The sequence below is a fragment of the Mustela putorius genome, unplaced genomic scaffold (assembly GCF_011764305.1).
Source record: "Mustela putorius furo isolate JIRA1106 unplaced genomic scaffold, ASM1176430v1.1 tig00003845_pilon_pilon_pilon, whole genome shotgun sequence".
NCBI lineage: Eukaryota > Metazoa > Chordata > Mammalia > Carnivora > Mustelidae > Mustela > Mustela putorius.
The window spans coordinates 44,099,998-44,119,472 of NW_025421998.1; the positions used below are offsets into that span (position 1 = coordinate 44,099,998).

The 19,475-nt window shown below is 37.2% G+C and overlaps 1 protein-coding gene across 3 annotated transcripts in view; it reads right to left on the minus strand.

The window, feature by feature from the left end:
* Positions 1-19,475, minus strand: part of THSD7A (thrombospondin type 1 domain containing 7A) — a 465,278-nt gene that overhangs the window by 90,839 nt on the left and 354,964 nt on the right. For all 3 annotated transcript variants that reach the window (XM_004743431.3, XM_004743432.3, XM_004743430.3), the window contains 2 exons: positions 13,882-14,076; positions 3,432-3,666 (listed from right to left, as the gene is read on the minus strand). In XM_004743431.3, the coding sequence (XP_004743488.1) occupies positions 3,432-3,666; positions 13,882-14,076 (430 nt within the window). The remainder of the gene's footprint in view (positions 1-3,431; positions 3,667-13,881; positions 14,077-19,475) is intronic.

Genomic DNA, 19,475 nt, shown 5'->3' on the forward strand with positions numbered 1-19,475 from the left:
TGTCTTAATTTATATAAGAGTTTTCACTTTTTAAAAGATAACTTTAGGAAGCTGATGTATGAGCTTTGAGTACACTGTCTTACTGATTGTATATTCAAGTGATTTTTTTTTTTAACTTTCCCAATTCTTCTCTGTATCTTCAAGATCTGATTCTACCATTTCTACTGGTCAAATATTGACCACTAGCATTTACACTAGAAGAGGATGTATCTTAAGGACAATAAAACATAACAGCATAATTCATATGACTAAAAGTAACTTATTGTTCTGATTCCTAAGGAGTTCTCTTTTGAGGTCATATAAATCTCTGACAAAGAAGCTAAGAGGCAGCGAAGAAATAAACCAACAACCGCTAGTATTACTAGTTGCTGGAATAACTTGGCAAATTAGTGAAAAATGGGATTTAAAAACACTCCTGATGGCAGAAGTCAAATTTTCTGTAGCTCAGGATAAATTGCTTTTTAACAAATAGATTAATCAGATTTTCACAACTGAACTATGAGTGGAAAAAAACCACAACAACATCATTAATCTCCTTTCCATAATATCTTTATAGCACTTTGCTGACACTTCACTTTTTATATAATTTGTATTACACTTATTTATCTATATGTTCCATCTCATACATAAATATTATGTTCTATTCAATTATACAGATACATGCTTTCCTCTTTCACTCTATAACACTAGGGTTTATTTGGAAGTATATTTGAAAAATATATTGGACTCAAGATTTCAAAAAGAAATAATCTCCCTGGTTTATGTTGAGGATAATCTTGGATTTTCCTAATTGCTGGGACAACAAAGAAATTCAGATGGGAGTCACAGAAGTTAATGAATTGTTAGAAATAAAATTATAAATATCTAGAATTATAATGTAACCATTAGCTAGAAAACACTGTATGGCAAAACCCCACATATAATACTGTTAATTATTTTGGAATTATGGAATTATTGATTAATAATTATTACTGGAGGCACTCCTTATCAATGAAGCAATTTTACAATTTTAATAATGGAAGAGCATTCATAGCAAACTCTTCAAATTTTAGCCCTTTATAAATCAATGGAATTTACAGTGTTATCATTGACAACCTCCAAAATTCAGTTTTAGTTTTGAAATATCCACAGCAAGATACTTGGCTGACTGTGGAGAATAAAATTACTAACAACAAAGCCGTTAAATGAACACACAAAGATAAATTATACAGGCTAGATTACATCCAATAAAATGAATTCAGACTTCCTTTGGTGAAGCAATTGGTTCAGTCAACATGCTTCTTTTCTCCTTTGTACTGTTTGTATTTAGTATTTGTGGTTTAAATCAAGGAATTGATTTCCCCCCAAATCTTATTCAAGGTCAAATTAAACAGATGTGATAGGAGTTGAAGTTTGTTACTCGGAGGATAGATAAGATCAATAACATTGATTTTACCATTGCACAGTAATCTGTTTTATTAAGAGGAGTTTAAAACAATGTTTCTATTTGCATTTTTGTTTCAAATGCCTACCACTGAAAAGCATTCACTGAATTTAACCTAGCTGTTAGGGATAAGGGCAGTATCATTGTCTCCTGGATTCACAGTATTTGCTTAATTTTTCAGAACTTTAATGGCAAAGTAAATCCATTTAACTTGACAAATCTATACACGCATCCAGGTCATTGGATAAAGGCTGCAAGGGCAAAGGAAATTTTTAATGGATTATTGTGGTGGCTGGACATGGGGCTTCAGGATAGCCTTCCTATTGAATGATTTAATGACATTCATCCATCAGGCTCTTTCACACATAGGTTTATACACATGTATATCTACTGCTTAGCAAAAACAGACTGTAACGTGGGTAAGTGAGGAAAACATCAGCAGCGCTATTTGCAGGTGATGAACTGTGGAACAGGAACGGAGCGAGCTCACTTGTAGCAGCTCAGCATAATAACCCATAATCCTGTGCCAGGTTGGTCAGGTCACAGCCCTCTGCAGCAAGTATATCTACCTGTATGCTCATCCCAGCAAGACCCAGAATCTTCCAGGGCTTGGCACTTCTGCCCCTGCTGTTAGTGCCAGAGAATTTTAATACACTGCCCATTAACTCCCTGTGTTACATTGTTTACAACTTCAGCATTATATCTATTAAAATAGTGGTTTGGGGCTACCTATTAAGGATGTGGAATAGTTTCTCAATTTATTCCAGTCTTCCTGGCATGTATTTCCTAATGTTTCAGAATTTCAAATTATATAATCAAATGAAGTATTGGGGCAAAATATCCTCAATGCCTGGAACCCTGGCCACATAATAACAACTCTTAATGGGATTATTATTTATCCCCTGAAGTTTTCCACACATCAGCTACATTATTATCATTTCCCCAAAACATTAGAAAGGATCTCAAATTTTTAAGGGAAAATAATATTTTCCCAGATTTATTGAGTGCTTATATTACTACTTTTTTAATCAAATCCTTTCAATTAACTTCGAAAACTAAGGCCAGAATCGGTTAAGGAGCATGCTTAAGGTCACACATTATACTGAAGCACCTGGCCAAGTGTTTGGAAATTTCGAGGCTGTTTTCATACCAGAGCAAAACTGACTGGTTTGACTTTCCCTGTCTTACATGGCTAAAGAGATTTGAATTCTCAAAGATTTATGCTGTCTTTTATCTCAAAAGATAAAAGTGCCCCCACCCTTAAAAGAATACGTTTTTGGAGTTGATTTATTAATTTTCTCAAATAACTGATTAGCTCAGTTATGCTGTGACATGTTTTCGTTTATATTTCTCACAGGGCACATATAATATGCCAACTCTTCCGGTTCTTTGTCCTCCCCTCCAGCAAATCGTTTGCCTTGTTATTACACTATTTGTAACCCCAGTGAGAAACTGATGGTTTTTCTACTTACCATAGCACTCATCCTATCCCAAGGCTCTCTTTCAGAAGTAAATGGCTTATTCATTTAACCATTAAAAGATGTAATAAGTTTGGCTTCAGTATTTTTGATACAGTATTTTCTAGGGAAAATGAAAGGCAGATTATAGAAGGCTAGAGCCCAATTAAACCAGAGAGGCAGAGTCCATAGCCTATGGGTACACAGGAGGTCACAGACGACCTGCGCTGCTAGGACTTCATCCACTGTCGTTATTGATCAGCCAGGCCCAGAGCAAGCCCTCCTTTCACAGCCTCACTAGCCTAATAAAAGGAGAAAAGTGCTGCCGTAAAACTGAAAGTGGGCGCCACACAGAAATATTTCTATGGGGTTTACAGATCCCAGGTACAAGACTCCTTCGCTGTTAGAACTTGATCAGCCGCTGACATTCAAATCAAACACATCCTGCTCTTGAGGACAGGTGTGACAAGCATCAAAAGGCAAGCGAAGCCTGAGCCAATCCTCTGCATGGCTGGCCACAGGATTTACCCTCAGCATTCTAAAGCCCTTACTTTTTGGGTCCTACTTGGCCCACGTTGACCCGCACACAGATGACTTTCCTTGTCTGCATGCCAACGGAGCAAGAGGCCTCCCCGTTCCAAGTTGTGGTCGTGTTGAAGGACGACACTGAAGTGTCCTCGATGCACTGGCCCCAGGGACCGGTTTGCCAGTGGTACACGGTGCAGGCGTGCTCGTTACAGCCGCGCACCTCCTGCAAAGCACTGCTGTTTGGACAGTGAGCTCCACCTACAGAAATGAACAACAGAAGAGGATTAGCTACGGTGCTGACAGGAAGCTCACCATTCTCTCTTCTTCGAAATTAAGAGTAACAATGATACCTGTCATTTGTTCGCGCATACTAAGTGGCCAGCACGCTGCTGGGAAGGCAAATTACATAGTAATCTAATACCACTTGGCATCTTCTGGCTTCAATTTTAAGCAATGTAATATGCATGATTTTTGTTTTGGGGGACTATGGAGGACCTCAAAGAGGCATTATGCTCCAGAGAAGCAGAAAATGAGGTACAAATGACGAAGGGAAACACGGGGATTGAGATTCTGTAGATGGAGAAAACCCATTGTGTTTTCACATGTTATTCCCCAAACTGAAAATCTTAAATACATGGTTTAAAGTACCGCTTATTTTAATGTATTGGGCTTTAGGGTGATGTGAAACGGGGGCTTAAAATCAACTGATGCTGTCTGATCTTCCCCAGTGTTACCGGAAAAGCCATGTAGTAATGATAGTGTACCATGTTTCTTCAAATCTAGGATGTCATTGGCTGGAAGATATATTATCATTTTGTATGTCAAAGAAAGAGCGATGGCTACAAGTTAAATGATGCTACACTGTTTCTTGATCAACCCTAATTTTTACTGTACACTTACTGAAATAGATTTGTAGGATTCATTTACATGGTTTTTAAAAAATATATCACTCAATTGCACACATACAAAGGGAAGACATTCCTAAATATCCTTTACATTCAAAGTCCAAATCTTTTTTAGATTTTATTTATTAGGCAGACAAAGATCGCAAGTCGGCAGAGAGGCAGGAAGAGAGAGAAGAGGAAGCAGGCTCTCTGCCAAGCAGAGAGCCCGATTCGGGGCTTGCTACCAGGACCCTGGGACCATAACCTGAGCTGAAGGCAGAGGCTTTAACCCACTGAGCCACCGAAGTGCCCCCAGAGTCCAAATCTTTTGAGTCGCATTTTAACTCACACTCATCAAAGTTTGCCCTCCTATACAGAATCATCCCTGTGGTATCAAAAGTGTTGATGATGCAGGATTTTTTTTTTCTTTTTAAGAGCTCTCTCCAGGGCTTTCTGCCAAGGTACTGGTATTCATTTCTAAGTTTTGATGTTGGCACATTTTTAATTGTACCAGAAGATGTCAATAAAAGATTTAAGCAAGCAACTGAGTAACAGTTCTTAGCTGTTTTTGTTTATTTTGGGCAGAAATATCATGGAATCACTATTGACACCAGGAATAACAATAAAATTCAGGTACTAGCAAAGATAGCTACATTTTAATTGCTGTCTAGCTGCTGTGGTATTAAAATACAGCCATTTTAAGATGCCATAATTACAGAGATGATAAAAGGTAAAAGGGCTGTATCTTTTAATCAAACGAATATAGTGTGAAGTTGTCACTATGGAACCATTTTTTATGGGCTAGCCCTGTTATATATACTTTGTAGGGGGATCTCATTTTATACCCCAAACTTCATTACAAGTTAAAAATTATAAAGTAGATGAGCCAATATAACTTAAATGATATAATGGTAACAGGTCAGAATTTATGGAGCTCAGTTTTTTTTTTTTTTAAAGATTTTATTTATTTATTTGACAGAGAGAAATCACAAGTAGATGGAGAGGCAGGCAGAGAGAGAGAGGGAAGCAGGCTCCCTGCTGAGCAGAGAGCCCGATGCGGGACTCGATCCCAGGACTCTGAGATCATGACCTGAGCCGAAGCCAGCGGCTTAACCCACTGAGCCACCCAGGCGCCCCTGGAGCTCAGTTTCTTACCCCTATGCTATGTATAATGCCAATTATAAAAATGAGAAGCTTTATATTGTTACAAGCAGAGTATAGGAGGAATTTATTGCTTATTCTATTGATAATTTAATCTATTTTAACTTATGTAGCCCTTGGACTTAATCTATCTGAATTTATGTAGTCTTCTGGATTTTAGGAACAGAAAATACTTGATTGTTGGAGCACCTGGGTGCCTCAGTCAGCTGGGCAGCAGACTCTTGATTTTGGCTCCGGTCATGATCTCGGGGTCCACGATCTTGGAGCACCGTATCAGTCTCCATGTTCAGCAGGGACTCTCTCTCTCTCTCTTTCCCTCTGCCCCTCTCCTTACTCTTTCTCAAATAAATACATACAATCAAAAATGAAGAGAAGAAGAAAGAAGAAGGAAGAAGAAGGAAGAAGAAGGAAGAAGAAGGAAGAAGAAGAAGAAGAAGAAGAAGAAAAAAATAATACCTGGTTGTTAAACAAGAAAAGGTGATTCGACAGCTAGTGATCCTCAGACAGAAGTGGGCCCCCAAGAAGAAGAAGAAGAAGAAGAAGAAGAAGAAGAAGAAGAAGAAAAAGAAGAAAATACCTGGTTGTTAAACAAGAAAAGGTGATTCGACAGCTAGTGATCCTCAGACAGAAGTGGGCCCCCAACTTTGAGATATGAGTAAAAGTCATAGACAAACTACCCCCCGAGATGGTCTTCATTTACTGTTTCACTTACTATTAATACACCCTCTAACTCAGCAAATACATCGGTAGGCAGTGTCTGTGAGAATTTAACTGCAATTCAGAATCATTTATACCGTGTTGAGCAGGGGATCAACATCAGAATAACCTGCATTAAGCAGCATTTCATTAAAGTCCCTGCTTCATGGTGGTGAAAACAGTCGCAGATCACAGACCGTCCTCCATCACGCAGATCAGTGACGCTGGCAGCCTCTGAAAAGAAGTTTAGGATTTGAATAGGAAGGGATTCTAAAACACTAATTGGATCGGGGAGAAGTAAATGAGCGCTCTTATAGCTCTTATAACCCATTCCCTGAGGCTCTAGATTTACCCAATCTTATCTCTAAGACAAACACCTAATTATAGGCGTGAAACGTATACACTTTAATCATTTTAACCCTACCTTTATATTTATTTAATAGTAAAATTGTTGATCTTCTATGAAAAAAGCATTTATTTACCTCATTTTCACTGTGGGCGTATGTATGTTGTTTTAACTGTGATTCTAAACTCTTATAATTGTTTTTGACATTGGAATTGACTCGTTGGCTTTAGAACATGTGATAGGAAAAAAAAACTTCTACGGCATCAGCATAGGGTGTCAAGGAACTGCAAGATGGCAGTTAAGTTTACAGACAGAAAGGCTATTTATTTTCTTGCCCCAATCCACATTAAAGCCACATCAGCAGTTTTGGTCTGATGTCAGGATACTCGTGCAGATAAGCCCCAAAGTGGTCTTAATTATAACAACGATATGGCAATTTCAAAAGCATGGCTTGGGTAATCAGTCATTGCAGCATCGTCCTGTTGTTTGGGGAATAATTTTACGGTAGAAAAATTGATAGATATAATATTGAATTTATTTATTATTTATGGGAAGATCTAATTCCAGAGACGTGGGAATATTTCCATAGTACTGGGGAAATTATAAAATGTCATCTATGACAAAATTTATGATAAATGGCATTTTAAAAAAATTCTTGGACCCATAAAAACATATGCTTCATACTAATGTGACTATATAGGTTTCATTCTGTGAAGTGGAAAGACTTCATAATCCTTCGATGAAATTCTACTGTATAACTTAACGTCCACACTTCTATTAAAATACCAACTATTATAATGTGAAACTTTTCTTATAAAAATGAAAAAGTGACTTTTCCTCTTCACCTCAAGCCTATAAATGCTGTCTGTGTGAACATACATTTGAACAGAGCTGTAGTGTTTCTGTTTCCGGCACTGAAGTCCTTATAATTTAAATGAAAAGACTGAAAAGATAAAAGAACCGTGTTCAAAACATTAAGTGGAAACATGTGTACTGAGTTCTATAGTACGTGATGTTTACGGCCAATACTTCAAGAGACAGATACCTACAAGGGTTAGAAATAGTTTTTGCTGTTCTCAGGGATCTTATTTATAAAGCAGTGGGGAAAAGTAGTAGGGATGGGCAAGCATACAGATGGGTATAATTTTAGGCGGAATACAGTAATCACGTTAAAAGAGGTAGCACCATTGAGATTCAAAAGTGTTAAGATTCTGTTCATTTTGGGGCAGCTGAAGAATGCCTCTCAGTAGGAGGTGCTGAGGTGAGTTTTGAAGGAGTGGGATTTTGAGAAGTAGCGTTCTGGGAAGGGAGAGAAAGAAGGGAACATTTTCCTTAAGCAGAAGAGCTACTAAAAGCCAAGGCATGGCAGGCAGACGTGATGCGGGAATTAGCAATACAGATGCAGTCCACTGGAGTCCCAAGTTCACACAGAGAAACAACAGGCAATTTGGGTAAAAAAGTGGACGGGGCTCATGCTAAGAAGTGGCTATCAGTGTACTATGAATTACAGTTTTTAAAATGCTTGTAATTTTGCCTGCTTATTGCAGCCCGGATCCCCCTGACAGCAGACCACCCCTGGACAAAGAAACACACTGGCAATGGCATGATTTCGGGGAGCTGAAGGGATGAACGTTAGCCACGGAGAACCTCAGAAGATTTCGCTGTCGCACACCATCTCTATTCCCCTCCTTTGTTATCCCATGCAGAGAGAGGAAGAAGACATTCCACTGTGGGGTCTGCATAAATCTGGTGTGGCGGTTGTGGTCATGCAGGGACAGACTGAAACAGAACTTCGTTTTCAAAGTCAAGAATGGAGGGTGAGGAAGTGACAGTACTTTTACTTGGAAGACAGAATCCACCAGTCTGTACATGTAATGGATTCTGGATTCTTCAAATCTGTCGAGGAATAAAAGGAATCCTTAGGCTCTTTATCTGTGAAAACCCAAAGTTAAAATATCAATATTACCTCTTCAATGTTTTATATTTTAAAATATGATTTTTGAAGACTGCTAATTATGTGAGAAAAATTGGCAAAATTCTATTTCACTTTGCATCTATTTTCTGTATTTATAAAGCAGGTGCAAAGACATGATAAAATTGGCTGATGAAGTTATAGTATCAGGTCATTTTGAACTTTCCCCCCCCCCCAAAAAAAAAATCCTCTCATTTCTTGCTCCTGTAAGGATAATTAACTATGTAATGAGAGCTAACAGAAGTTGTCATTATGCTTAGTGGAAAATATTTTGAAAATCAATTTTTCTTTTTAAACATGGTTTCAAAAAATTCAGATGGCTATAAATCTAACATTAATTTTTAATTTCTTATTCAAATTCAACATACTACTATTTATATATTAAAAATATGCCAGGCTGAAGTGTTAAAAGATTGCTTCCTTTCATATCTTCCCAACACAATTTTTGTTCAGGGCCAATAACATCTGCACACTTATCCCCGCACTGTGTGGCTAGGCCTGAGACACTAACGAATCATTCTATAAAACCGAGAGGAAACAAGAGGCAATTGCAAGTCCAAGGAATAGGGTCAAGGTCGCACAGAAAGGTCACTGTTGCAAAAATGCTCCTGGTCATACACCTGAGCCACCAATTTGCGGCCAGCAAACCAGGGACCACTGAAGGCCTGGATGGTTATGTGAGTCTCAGAGGCTATAGAAAACTACAAAAATCTGGGCATGATCTCTGCATCCTCCTCCTCAAATATTTTTTAAAGTATTTTGGGACCCACCCCATAGTTTACCCAAAACAAGGAAGATTTTTACCTTGAGTTATACAATGCCAAAGAGTGAAATACCAATTTTATTTAAACATACACGCACACTCCCCCTTTTGTTTTTTTAAGTTTAAAAGATGTATTTTTGCTTTCTCCAGCATATTTACTATCTCTAGTTGCTACCATTTGTATTTGCTTTCCAAATGACATTTGGATAAGAATCCTTTTGTGATAATTTGTTTGTTGCTAACAATAGGTTATAAAGTATTCCTTAAGACTGCATGAAAAGCAATTATATTCAAGCTGTTTTTTAATTAATTTTTTATGTTTAAATTTTTAACCAAGCTTAAAATTGTAGGAAAATTCAAAATATATTATCAATAATTTTCCTCCCTGGATCATTTGGACAAAGTTGTTGAAATGATACCTCACTACCCTAAATACTTAAATGTTTATTTCTTATAGTCAAGGGCATTTTCCTACATAAACACATTCAATATTTGAGATCAGGAAACTAGGAAACAATCATTGACACATTATTACTATCTACTCCTCATACCTATTCAGATTTTCCAACTGTCTCAAAATACCCTTTTTACAGTGGAAAAATCTATAACCAAGTTTTGCATTTAAGTACCATGTTTTGGTAATCTCCTTCAATCTGGAATAGATCCCTCAGTTTTTTCTTAATTTTTTTTTTACAATTTTATCCATTTATTTGAGATCACAGAGATCACAAGTAGGCAGAGAGGCAGAGAGAGAGAGAGAGAGAGAGAGAGAGAGAAGGAAGCAGGCTCCCTGATGGGCAGAGAGCCCGATGTGGGGCTTGATCCCAGGACCCTGGGATCATGACCTGAGCTGAAAGCAGAGGCTTTAACCCACTGAGCCACCCAGGCACCCCCAGTTTTTTCTTAATTTTCATGATTAAGTGCTCCTTGGCTCTTCAGGATATTAAAGATCAGTTATTGTTTTTCGGTGTTTTAATTGGGACATTTCCTCATGATTATATTCTACAATATGCATCTTTGACAGGGACGTCACAGACCTGATGCCATTTTATCATTGCATCATACCAGGAACACATGAAGTTTCTTTGCTCCACTACCACTAATTTAAATTTTGATCCTTGGGTTAAGGTGGTGTCTGTAATACTTCTCCATTACAGAGATACTTGAGACTAAATAAAACGCTCTTGGTTAGATGCTCAGTTAATACATTCATTTATTTATATGAAATATGGATCCATGGTTTCCTATTTCATGTAATAGGTTATATTCTGTTATTAATATTATTTTGGCATTTACATTGTGGGCTTTGATAACCCACTCTGAAGCCTGCAGACCCCCACCTGCTGAGACAGATGCTCAACCACTCGACTCCACCAAATGACTTTTTAGAGAAAATTGTTCAGGAGCAGAGAGAGCCCAGAAAGAAAGTGAAGAAGGAAAGGGAAAGAAAGAAAAAGTAGTATGGGGAAGAGGACGTATTATTCTGTACTCTATCATTCACATAGTAGGAACAAAGAAATCATTGATAAAAGTCCTAACATTTCAACAACTGGAGAAGCTTGGTTTATCTCCTGAATTGGGGGCATAGAGAATCATCTTTTATCATACATCTACAGAGACAGACATAGAGATAGATGGAGACACACACACGCAGACACACAAACCATAAGAAAACTAAGCATATCAGGGGTAAGACCAGGAGCTAGCACTCCTCTTCTCTAGCACACACTAGGATTACATCTCTCCCACCCTGCACCATGACTCAAGTTAGGTTCAACTTCAAGCCATGATTGTATGATTTTGCTTGGTCAATGAAATGTCAGTAGGAATGACTTAAGTCCCTTCTGTATGGAAGAACTTAATGCTGATGGTTAGAAATCACCAGACTTTCCAACTAACTTCTTCCATTGGCACTGGGGAGTGGGTCTTCATTTGGAGGTGCAAGCTGAGACTGCCTTGGAAAGCCACCCAATGCCATGGCAATGTTCCCATAACGAAGCAATAGTTTCTCTTTTTTAAAAGTTTTTAAGCTGCTGAGCTGTTAGTTACTACAAAACAACTCAATTTGCTCTTATTAATACAAGAGGTCATATAATATTCAGTATACTGTTCAACAGTGAAGTTATGCCTGAGATAAACAAAAGGTTATCTTTTATTTTGTGAAGCAGCATTGACTTTGTAAATCCAGATTAGTACTTTGCACATGGATTTGTAACTTATTTCACCAGAAAGTTGTACGTCTAAACACTCAATACTTAATTTTAATAATGTTAACTTTCCCCTTAAGGTTATCACAGTAATTTTCTGATTTAGAAAATTCAGAACATGTTTGATACATACAAACATTAATTCTCGGGGAATACTAGAAAGACCTACTTTGGTGCAGAATTATAAAGTGTCATCTAATTATCAGGGGGCCACATTTTAAAACATCCTGCAAATGAACTTTTTGAGTAATTTTAAGAAGAGTTCAAAATTACAAGACTTATTTTGTGAGCAAGAAAATGTTTCCATGTCCAGCGAATAATGGGTACTAAATAGTTTTTGAAACACAGATTCCTCTTTAAATATCTTCTATAATTATACCAGTTTTTATAACTGTTATTAACAGAGACAAGCAGCAGCAGATTCTCCACTGACAGCTTCCTATATGGTTTCTGTTTAAAATTATGTTTTGAATTCATGCCTTTATGATTTACTATATAAACATCTATAATTTTCCAGCATGGCCTGCTTATGATGCAGCTACTAGACTTAATTAAAAATTATCGAAGTCTCACCCTTTCAAACTAAGTGGGTGATACACATCAAAGATCAATCATAAATTTCTGCCTTTAAAGCATTTCCTGACCTTTCAGTGTGAAGCATCATGTCTAGAGAAATAATGATCTGGTGGGTTCTGCAAGCATGGCAAAAATCTCTGCCATGTGACTCACGGGGCGAAAAGTCACTCATTACTAGTCACACAGCAAGTGTCTGCAGAGTATAATAGATTTATAGGAAGCAGGGTGACCACAGATCTAATTTTAATGAAGTCCAAGACATAATCTGAGCTGATAGAGTTTGAAGTCTGAATATAATCTATGCAAGGTTAGAGTTACTGTTTGACAAGACAAGGAATATAACTTTCTAAAATGTTCTAGTTCTCTATTTGGTTCCCAGATATACTTTTTTGGGGCAGGGGTACCAAATGGTTCAATTTATATTAAGGTAACCAGAAAAATATTTTGGGACACTTTTTAAAAAATTTTTTTATTTATTTTTAAAAATTTTATTTATTTATTTGACAGAGATCACAAGTAGGCACAGAGGCAGGCAGAGAGAAAGGAAGGGAAGCAGGCTCTCTGCTGAGCAAAGAGCCCGACTCGGGGCTCAATTCCAGGACCCTGGGATCATGACCCGAGCCGAAGGCAGAGGCTTAACCCACTGAGCCACCCAGGTGCCCCTTGGGACACTTTAAAACAAAATTCTAAATTTTCCTATTGGTTGACTGTGTCAAATAAGCTAAATTTTTCTCTCAGGTCTTAAGACTAAGGTAATTACATTTTTGCATGGCTATTATATTATAGATAGCATGTTTGATGAAATAAAAACACTATCAGGTTTCTACCACCAAAATATTTCAGAAGTAGAAAAATAAAACTGGCAGCTTAAAAACTCCTCCACAATTTATTTTTTGGGGATATACACAGAGAAACACATGCAAATTACAAACAGAAATCATTACTTACTAGTGCTAACTGTGAATGAGGAGAAGAGTCATTCAGCTTGGTAAGGTTTAAATAATATACACCTATATTCTTGAGACAGAACATGCCTTAATGTGATAGAGCTTGATGACTTCTATGTTTTTCTTAGTCCTGTGGTATTCTCAAGAATGACAAGATTAAGTATGACGTTATATCACCCAGTCACACAGAGGCCAAATTAGCATTTGTATGTAAGCTTGAGAGATAATTACCAAGAGCCTTATATTTCTCGACAATAAAGCTTACACAAGTGAGGTATGAATAAATGACAAAGCATGCTTTATTCCCCCAACAGGATGAGGTGATTAAGGAGCAGCATATTTGAAAAATGAACACAATGTATGGATGAGACTTCTGGATCTTAGAGCCTATGTTCAAAAACCCGAGTGGCAGAGAAGCCATGTAATTTTCCTTCAAGTAATAATCATGCTGGTGTTTCTTTAAAAAGAAAACATTTCTTTATTGAACATATATGCATGTTTATGAGAAGGCAGAATGTCATCTCAAAGGGAAAAACTGACTACTGCAATAGAGAAAAAAATAATCAAACCTGACATATCTGGAGTTTGGGAAGCCATTTTCATACTTTTGCACAGGTTTAGCATTCAAACTAGAAAGCAGTTATTAAGAGAGAGTTAAGGCAAAGCAACTACTTTTTAAAGTCTTTCTTCTTTTATTAAAGATCTATTTTCAAGATTAATTTTGGGGAAAAGAAGTTGTTCCATATGTCAACAGATATTAAATTTCCTTGAATTGCTGGGATTCTGGAAGTAGATTTTTGTGTAGCATCACCTTAACCACGAAAGACAAAAAAAAAAAAAAAAAAAGAAAGAAAGAAAGAAAAGGAAGCCAACTTCAGAAAGGAATGTGAATCCACTTCTGAAGCTGGGGACCAGCCTTACCTTCCTCACCGGCATAGGCCAGAATTGACCGTGCCCGTATCTGCTTCCCTTCTGTGGTTTTCCCAGAGCAGGTGTGTGAGCAGGAGGACCACAAAGACCACATGCTGAGCACACAGTCCTTTGGGCATGGGGCGTAACAGGCAACAGGGATGGGGAAGATGGCATCTCTGCACAGCTGTCTGTCAACTTCTTCTCCTGGGGAAGACATCGTCACAAACAATCTATCAGTTTTAAATAAATGTAAAATGAGCCATTGTAACCAGATGGGCACCAAGATAAATTAGGTTATTTGGTTCTTAGTTAAAAACAAAGCTAAAACAATGCCCACGACAGCCAGATGTTAAAAGAACACGAGGAATAAATATATACCCTTAACTGAAGCTTCTTTTATTATTAGAAGCTTAGGTGTATAGATCAAGCACAGTGCTAAAAGTATTTTTTACTACAGATAGCTGCCCAGTTAGTGACTTTTCTATTTATAATATTAACCTTGCAATAAAGAACATCAATGAATTATATTCCCCTTTTTATTGCATTATTGGAGATGTACCATTTACATCATCATTTACAAATAACACCTCTACCCACAGCATGTACCATATATTTTCATGAACTAACTCAGGCATCTCTGCAAATTGTCTCCCAGAGAATTTATTTTTGTATGACTGGCAACCTTTTTTTTTTCTTTTTCATAAAAATTACTGTGTTAGTTGGAAATAGCCAAGATATGCAAATAATAGGCTAAAACATAAAACTGTCTACGTGGTCCCATTGGAAGAGGGGGAGAAAAGTGACAAGGTAAGCAAATCGCAAAAGATGGTGTCGCTCCAGCACTTAAAACTCATCAGTAGTTTCCTGTTGCTCTTAAGACAGAGATGAAAGTTCTTAAATGTTTACAAGACCTATAATGACCTGGCTCCGGATTCTCTTCCCAGCTTCATCTGACCCCACTCCCTCACCTTGCGAGCTCCAGAGATTGGCATGCCTTTAGTATTTGTTGAATGAATACAATGAGATGTACAAAAGGCCAATGAGGAAGAAAATGTCTTTGTGATTAATGAATGCCAAAGACAGCTAAAAGGATTACAAATGACCAAAATAGAATATGAAATGAACTCTACAGGCATCGCTGGTTAATGTAGGGTATCAATGACATCAATGGAACAGAGCAAAAACAATCCAAAAACAAGCAAAAGCTGATCTATTATTTTGCCAGAAAACATGACCATAATTCTGGATAAATATATCACAAACGTGTGCCTTGGGCCATTACACCTTCAGTTGAGAAAGAGTGACTAATTATGCTACTTTTCACTGCTATTAGAAAAGCAACGCAGAGCTGTTTCTCACTGATGGAAGGCTAGGAGCATCGTGTTAATGTATGGTCCTTTATTCATACATTTGAAAAACAAGATAGAAAATCAGAAGTCAATTGGAAATGCTCTAACAGGTTAATAGTTACTAGTTTGCAGGGCCTTGTATCATTAGACACAATCAGAAGTCAAGTGGAACATTAATAAGCCACCAGTCTGCAAGGCTTTAAATGATTAGATTTGCTTACTAGTAAGTCAGACTCACTGAAATGATGATGGACTCATCATTGTACCATTCAGTCTTTAGTTACTGTGATCTGTGGGATCTCTTTTAATTCTGCTTTTATTGGCTTTAGGCTTTGGCTTACATCCCAGGAAAACAATATGGAGATAGATTGTAGATTTATAGATACTGAAGGTAGAATATGAAAATCATTACAGTAAAAAGTATTTAATATTTTACAATTTACGTAATAATGACTCTTCTTCCTACTAAACTTTTTTCTGAGGGCAAGAGGGGACTCGCATATGTCTTAGTTCTTTGCTGCTACTTTTAATGTTCTATCTACTCTCTTTCACTTTCATTTCTAATATCCTGTGAAAAGGAAGGCAAGTTTGGTGCTCCAGCCTTTAATCAACCAGGAATTACAGTTTTATTTCTTCTCATAGTTACTTAATCATTTCTACTCAGAAAAATTTAACTCATTCTGCAGCAACTGAAAGTATGCTATGTGGGTGCTATTATAAAATTAATTTTCAAAGCAAAAGTGGTAGATTTCTCTTTCTCGTAAACCGAAGGGATGTACAATTTCAACCTTTCTTGCTTTATGACTTCGACCTCCTCCTCCCCCTCCCCCTCCCCCTCCTCCTCCTCCTCCTCCTCCTTTCTTTCTTTCTTTCTTTTTTTCAGCCTGTGTCCCGTATCTTACGTGAGCTCTTTTCACTCATCTTGTTCCGCTTAGCCAGGTGCATTTTCCGGTAGGTACGTTTGTTCTAGAACACATCTTAATCCTCTGTGGAGCTATTAAAACCCACCTTGGATTCAACCTCTAAATTCCCTTAGATGTCAGCCCTTACTGCACTCCTCCCAACGTGGCCAGGTAAGTCCCTGGCTCTGATGGCTCTGGACTGCTCAGCGTTGTTCTGCATCCACATAATGGCATTATGTTCTAGCCATAATGATTTTTTCCCCCTTTTCTCCTACAGAATAATCTTATCACTGCCTCAGGGACTTGGCATTCTCCCTTCCCTTTGTATGACAATTTTAGATCTCATGGCAGACTACTTTTCTATATTCAGGTTTTGGTTCAATTGTCCCCTTCCTGGAGGAGGCTTTATTGACCATACATAATCTCAAAATAACTACATTTTATTTTCATTACAGCTTTACTCACCACTGGAACCTAATGAATTGTTTATAAGTTTATCTTCTAACCCTACTACTAGATTAAAAACCCAATGAGGGCATGATCTTTCTCTCTCTTGTTATTTTATACTTATAACCTAAAACACTGCCTGGCATATAAAAGACACTAAATAATCTTTCATTAAATGAACAAAGGAATCAATTAATTTTAACCTTTTGTATCAGGAAACAGAATGCTGGATTAGACATATATGGATTTGAGTACAGTATTTCATAAGTTGCCATGCACTCAAGTGCTCTAGGACTTGTTACTGTGTATCCAGTGGGCAGGCAGCATATGCACCAGCTGGAGTTTGCTAGAAATGCAGTCTCTCAGATTCCATCCACTAAATCATTATTTGCCTTTTATAAAGATCCCCAGGTGATCTCCACACACATAAAATCTGAGAATCATTCCTCTAGAATTTTTCTGCCTTTCTTTTCTTGTGTTTTGAATTGGACAAGACTGCTTCTTGAATGAGTAGCTACAGATTCATCTGGACTCCATACAGATATCAATCGTTTCTCTGTGGGACTTCCCTTTAGACTTCTCTTTATACAGGGTATACCTAGATGAAAACAATCGATGAGCAGTTACTGATTGCACATCTTTTGTCAAGCACTGTGCTATGAATATTGTATACCTCACCTCAGGTAATTGTCACTGCAGCAATTTTTTGAGGTATGACTGAAAGATAACATTAGTTTCAGGTGTACAACATAATGCTTTGATATTTGCATACATTGTGAAATAATCATAATACATCCAACTAACATTTGTTCCCATACAGAGTTACAATTTTTTTCGACTGATAGAGACTTAAAACTTACTCTCCTAGCAACTTTCAAATATACATTATAGAATAGTCAACTATAGCCACCATGCCTTACCTTACATCCCCATGACTCGTTTATTTTATAACTGGAAGTTTGTACCTTCTACAACTTTTTGACATAGGTACTAACATCTGATTTTTACTTTAAAGAAAACTGAAGCTCAACAAGTTGAAGTTTACGGTCTCAAAAAGCAGAAATTTAAGTAAAGAAGCTAAGATTTGAACTGAGTTTTAACCAATTCCCAATCTATTTTTAATTGGCATGGTGATAGGGAGAATGCGGGATGCCAAGAGAGTTAATAATGGATGAAACTTCGCCTACGAAAAGTCCAGAAACTGAAAAGCCCAGAAGTCCCTCTAAGATGTTCCTTGGGACACAGTGAAGCATAGTGGTGGCGTATACTGTCTCAGATACAAAGACTAGGCATGTTGACGTGTCCAAGGTTACATGTTTTTGCTTACAGCCATTGGAAAAATGGCAACGGTTCATGAAAACATGAAATCGTTAAGATCTTTGACTTTGCTTTTAACGGGTGCTTTAATCAACTCAATGCATTGACCACTACCTGGAATCCTTAGGAAGTGTGCGCTTTTTTTTTTTAATTTTTAATTTTTTATTTTTTATAAACATATATTTTTATCCCCAGGAGTACAGGTCTGTGAATCACCAGGTTTACACACTTCACAGCACTCACCAAAGCACATACCCTTCCCAATGTCCATAATCCCACCCCCCTTCTCCCAAACCCCCTCCCCCCAGCAACCCTCAGTTTGTTTTGTGAGATTAAGAGTCACTTATGGTTTGTCTCCCTCCCAATCCCATCTTGTTTCATTTATTCTTCTCCTACCCACTTAAGCCCCCAAGTGTGCGCTTTTTTTTTTTAATTTTTAATTTTTTATTTTTTATAAACATATATTTTTATCCCCAGGAGTACAGGTCTGTGAATCACCAGGTTTACACACTTCACAGCACTCACCAAAGCACATACCCTTCCCAATGTCCATAATCCCACCCCCTTCTCCCAAACCCCCTCCCCCCAGCAACCCTCAGTTTGTTTTGTGAGATTAAGAGTCACTTATGGTTTGTCTCCCTCCCAATCCCATCTTGTTTCATTTATTCTTCTCGTACCCACTTAAGCCCCCAGTGTGCGCTTTTAAGCTAAATGTTCAGGAGCACCCCAGGCACGAGTCATCAGGGAAACAGGAGAGAAAGAAAGGCTGGGTTTACGGCTATCACAGGTTAATTCCATAATTTGTGATTTTCAACCACATTCTAGAAGTGCAACTCCTATCTTATTTTTAATATAAAAAGTGACCCTGGAAATAAAGTCTTTACCTATATGTGCTTCAGAAAATAATTTCATCCCTCTTCTTCACATTGAAAGTTGTTTTTGATTGATAAACATTATTTTAATTAGATAAGAACTGTTTTGCATGACATTATTTCAGAAAATGTATGATAGTAAGTTAAACATGTACAAATCCAAATATCAGGTTAATTTATAGTCTTTCCATATAGAGGAATGAAAATTTAGCTGCTGAACATTTGGAAATTCCATTTTTCCATATCTATTACCTGACTGTTAGGATATTTTCAACTACCATATGTCCCCAATATAGAACCTTTTAAGACTTTGATTATCTGAATTTGCATCCAAATAAACCTGGGCTGATAAATCTAATTATCATTATAGTGAATGATGTGGTTCTACAACTCATTTAGCAACAGCTAATGCAACTTGTTTTTTTCTTTCTTTCTTTTTTTTCTTTAGTCTTTCTGAGGACAATTTCTTAGTTAGATCCTGGACATGAGATCATAAACATTCAGAATCTACACACTTGTCATTGTATATTAAATATACCTTTTTTTGGCATACATGTTCTAACATAAAATTTTCAAAGGACTGCTTTATGACTTTTATTTTTCCCCCATAAAGCTCTAGGCATCTTAAGCAAACCTACAAAAATGTACATTTTACATGAAATATGTAACACAGAAAGAAATGAATGAACCATTGTCTACATATTACAACTTCTATC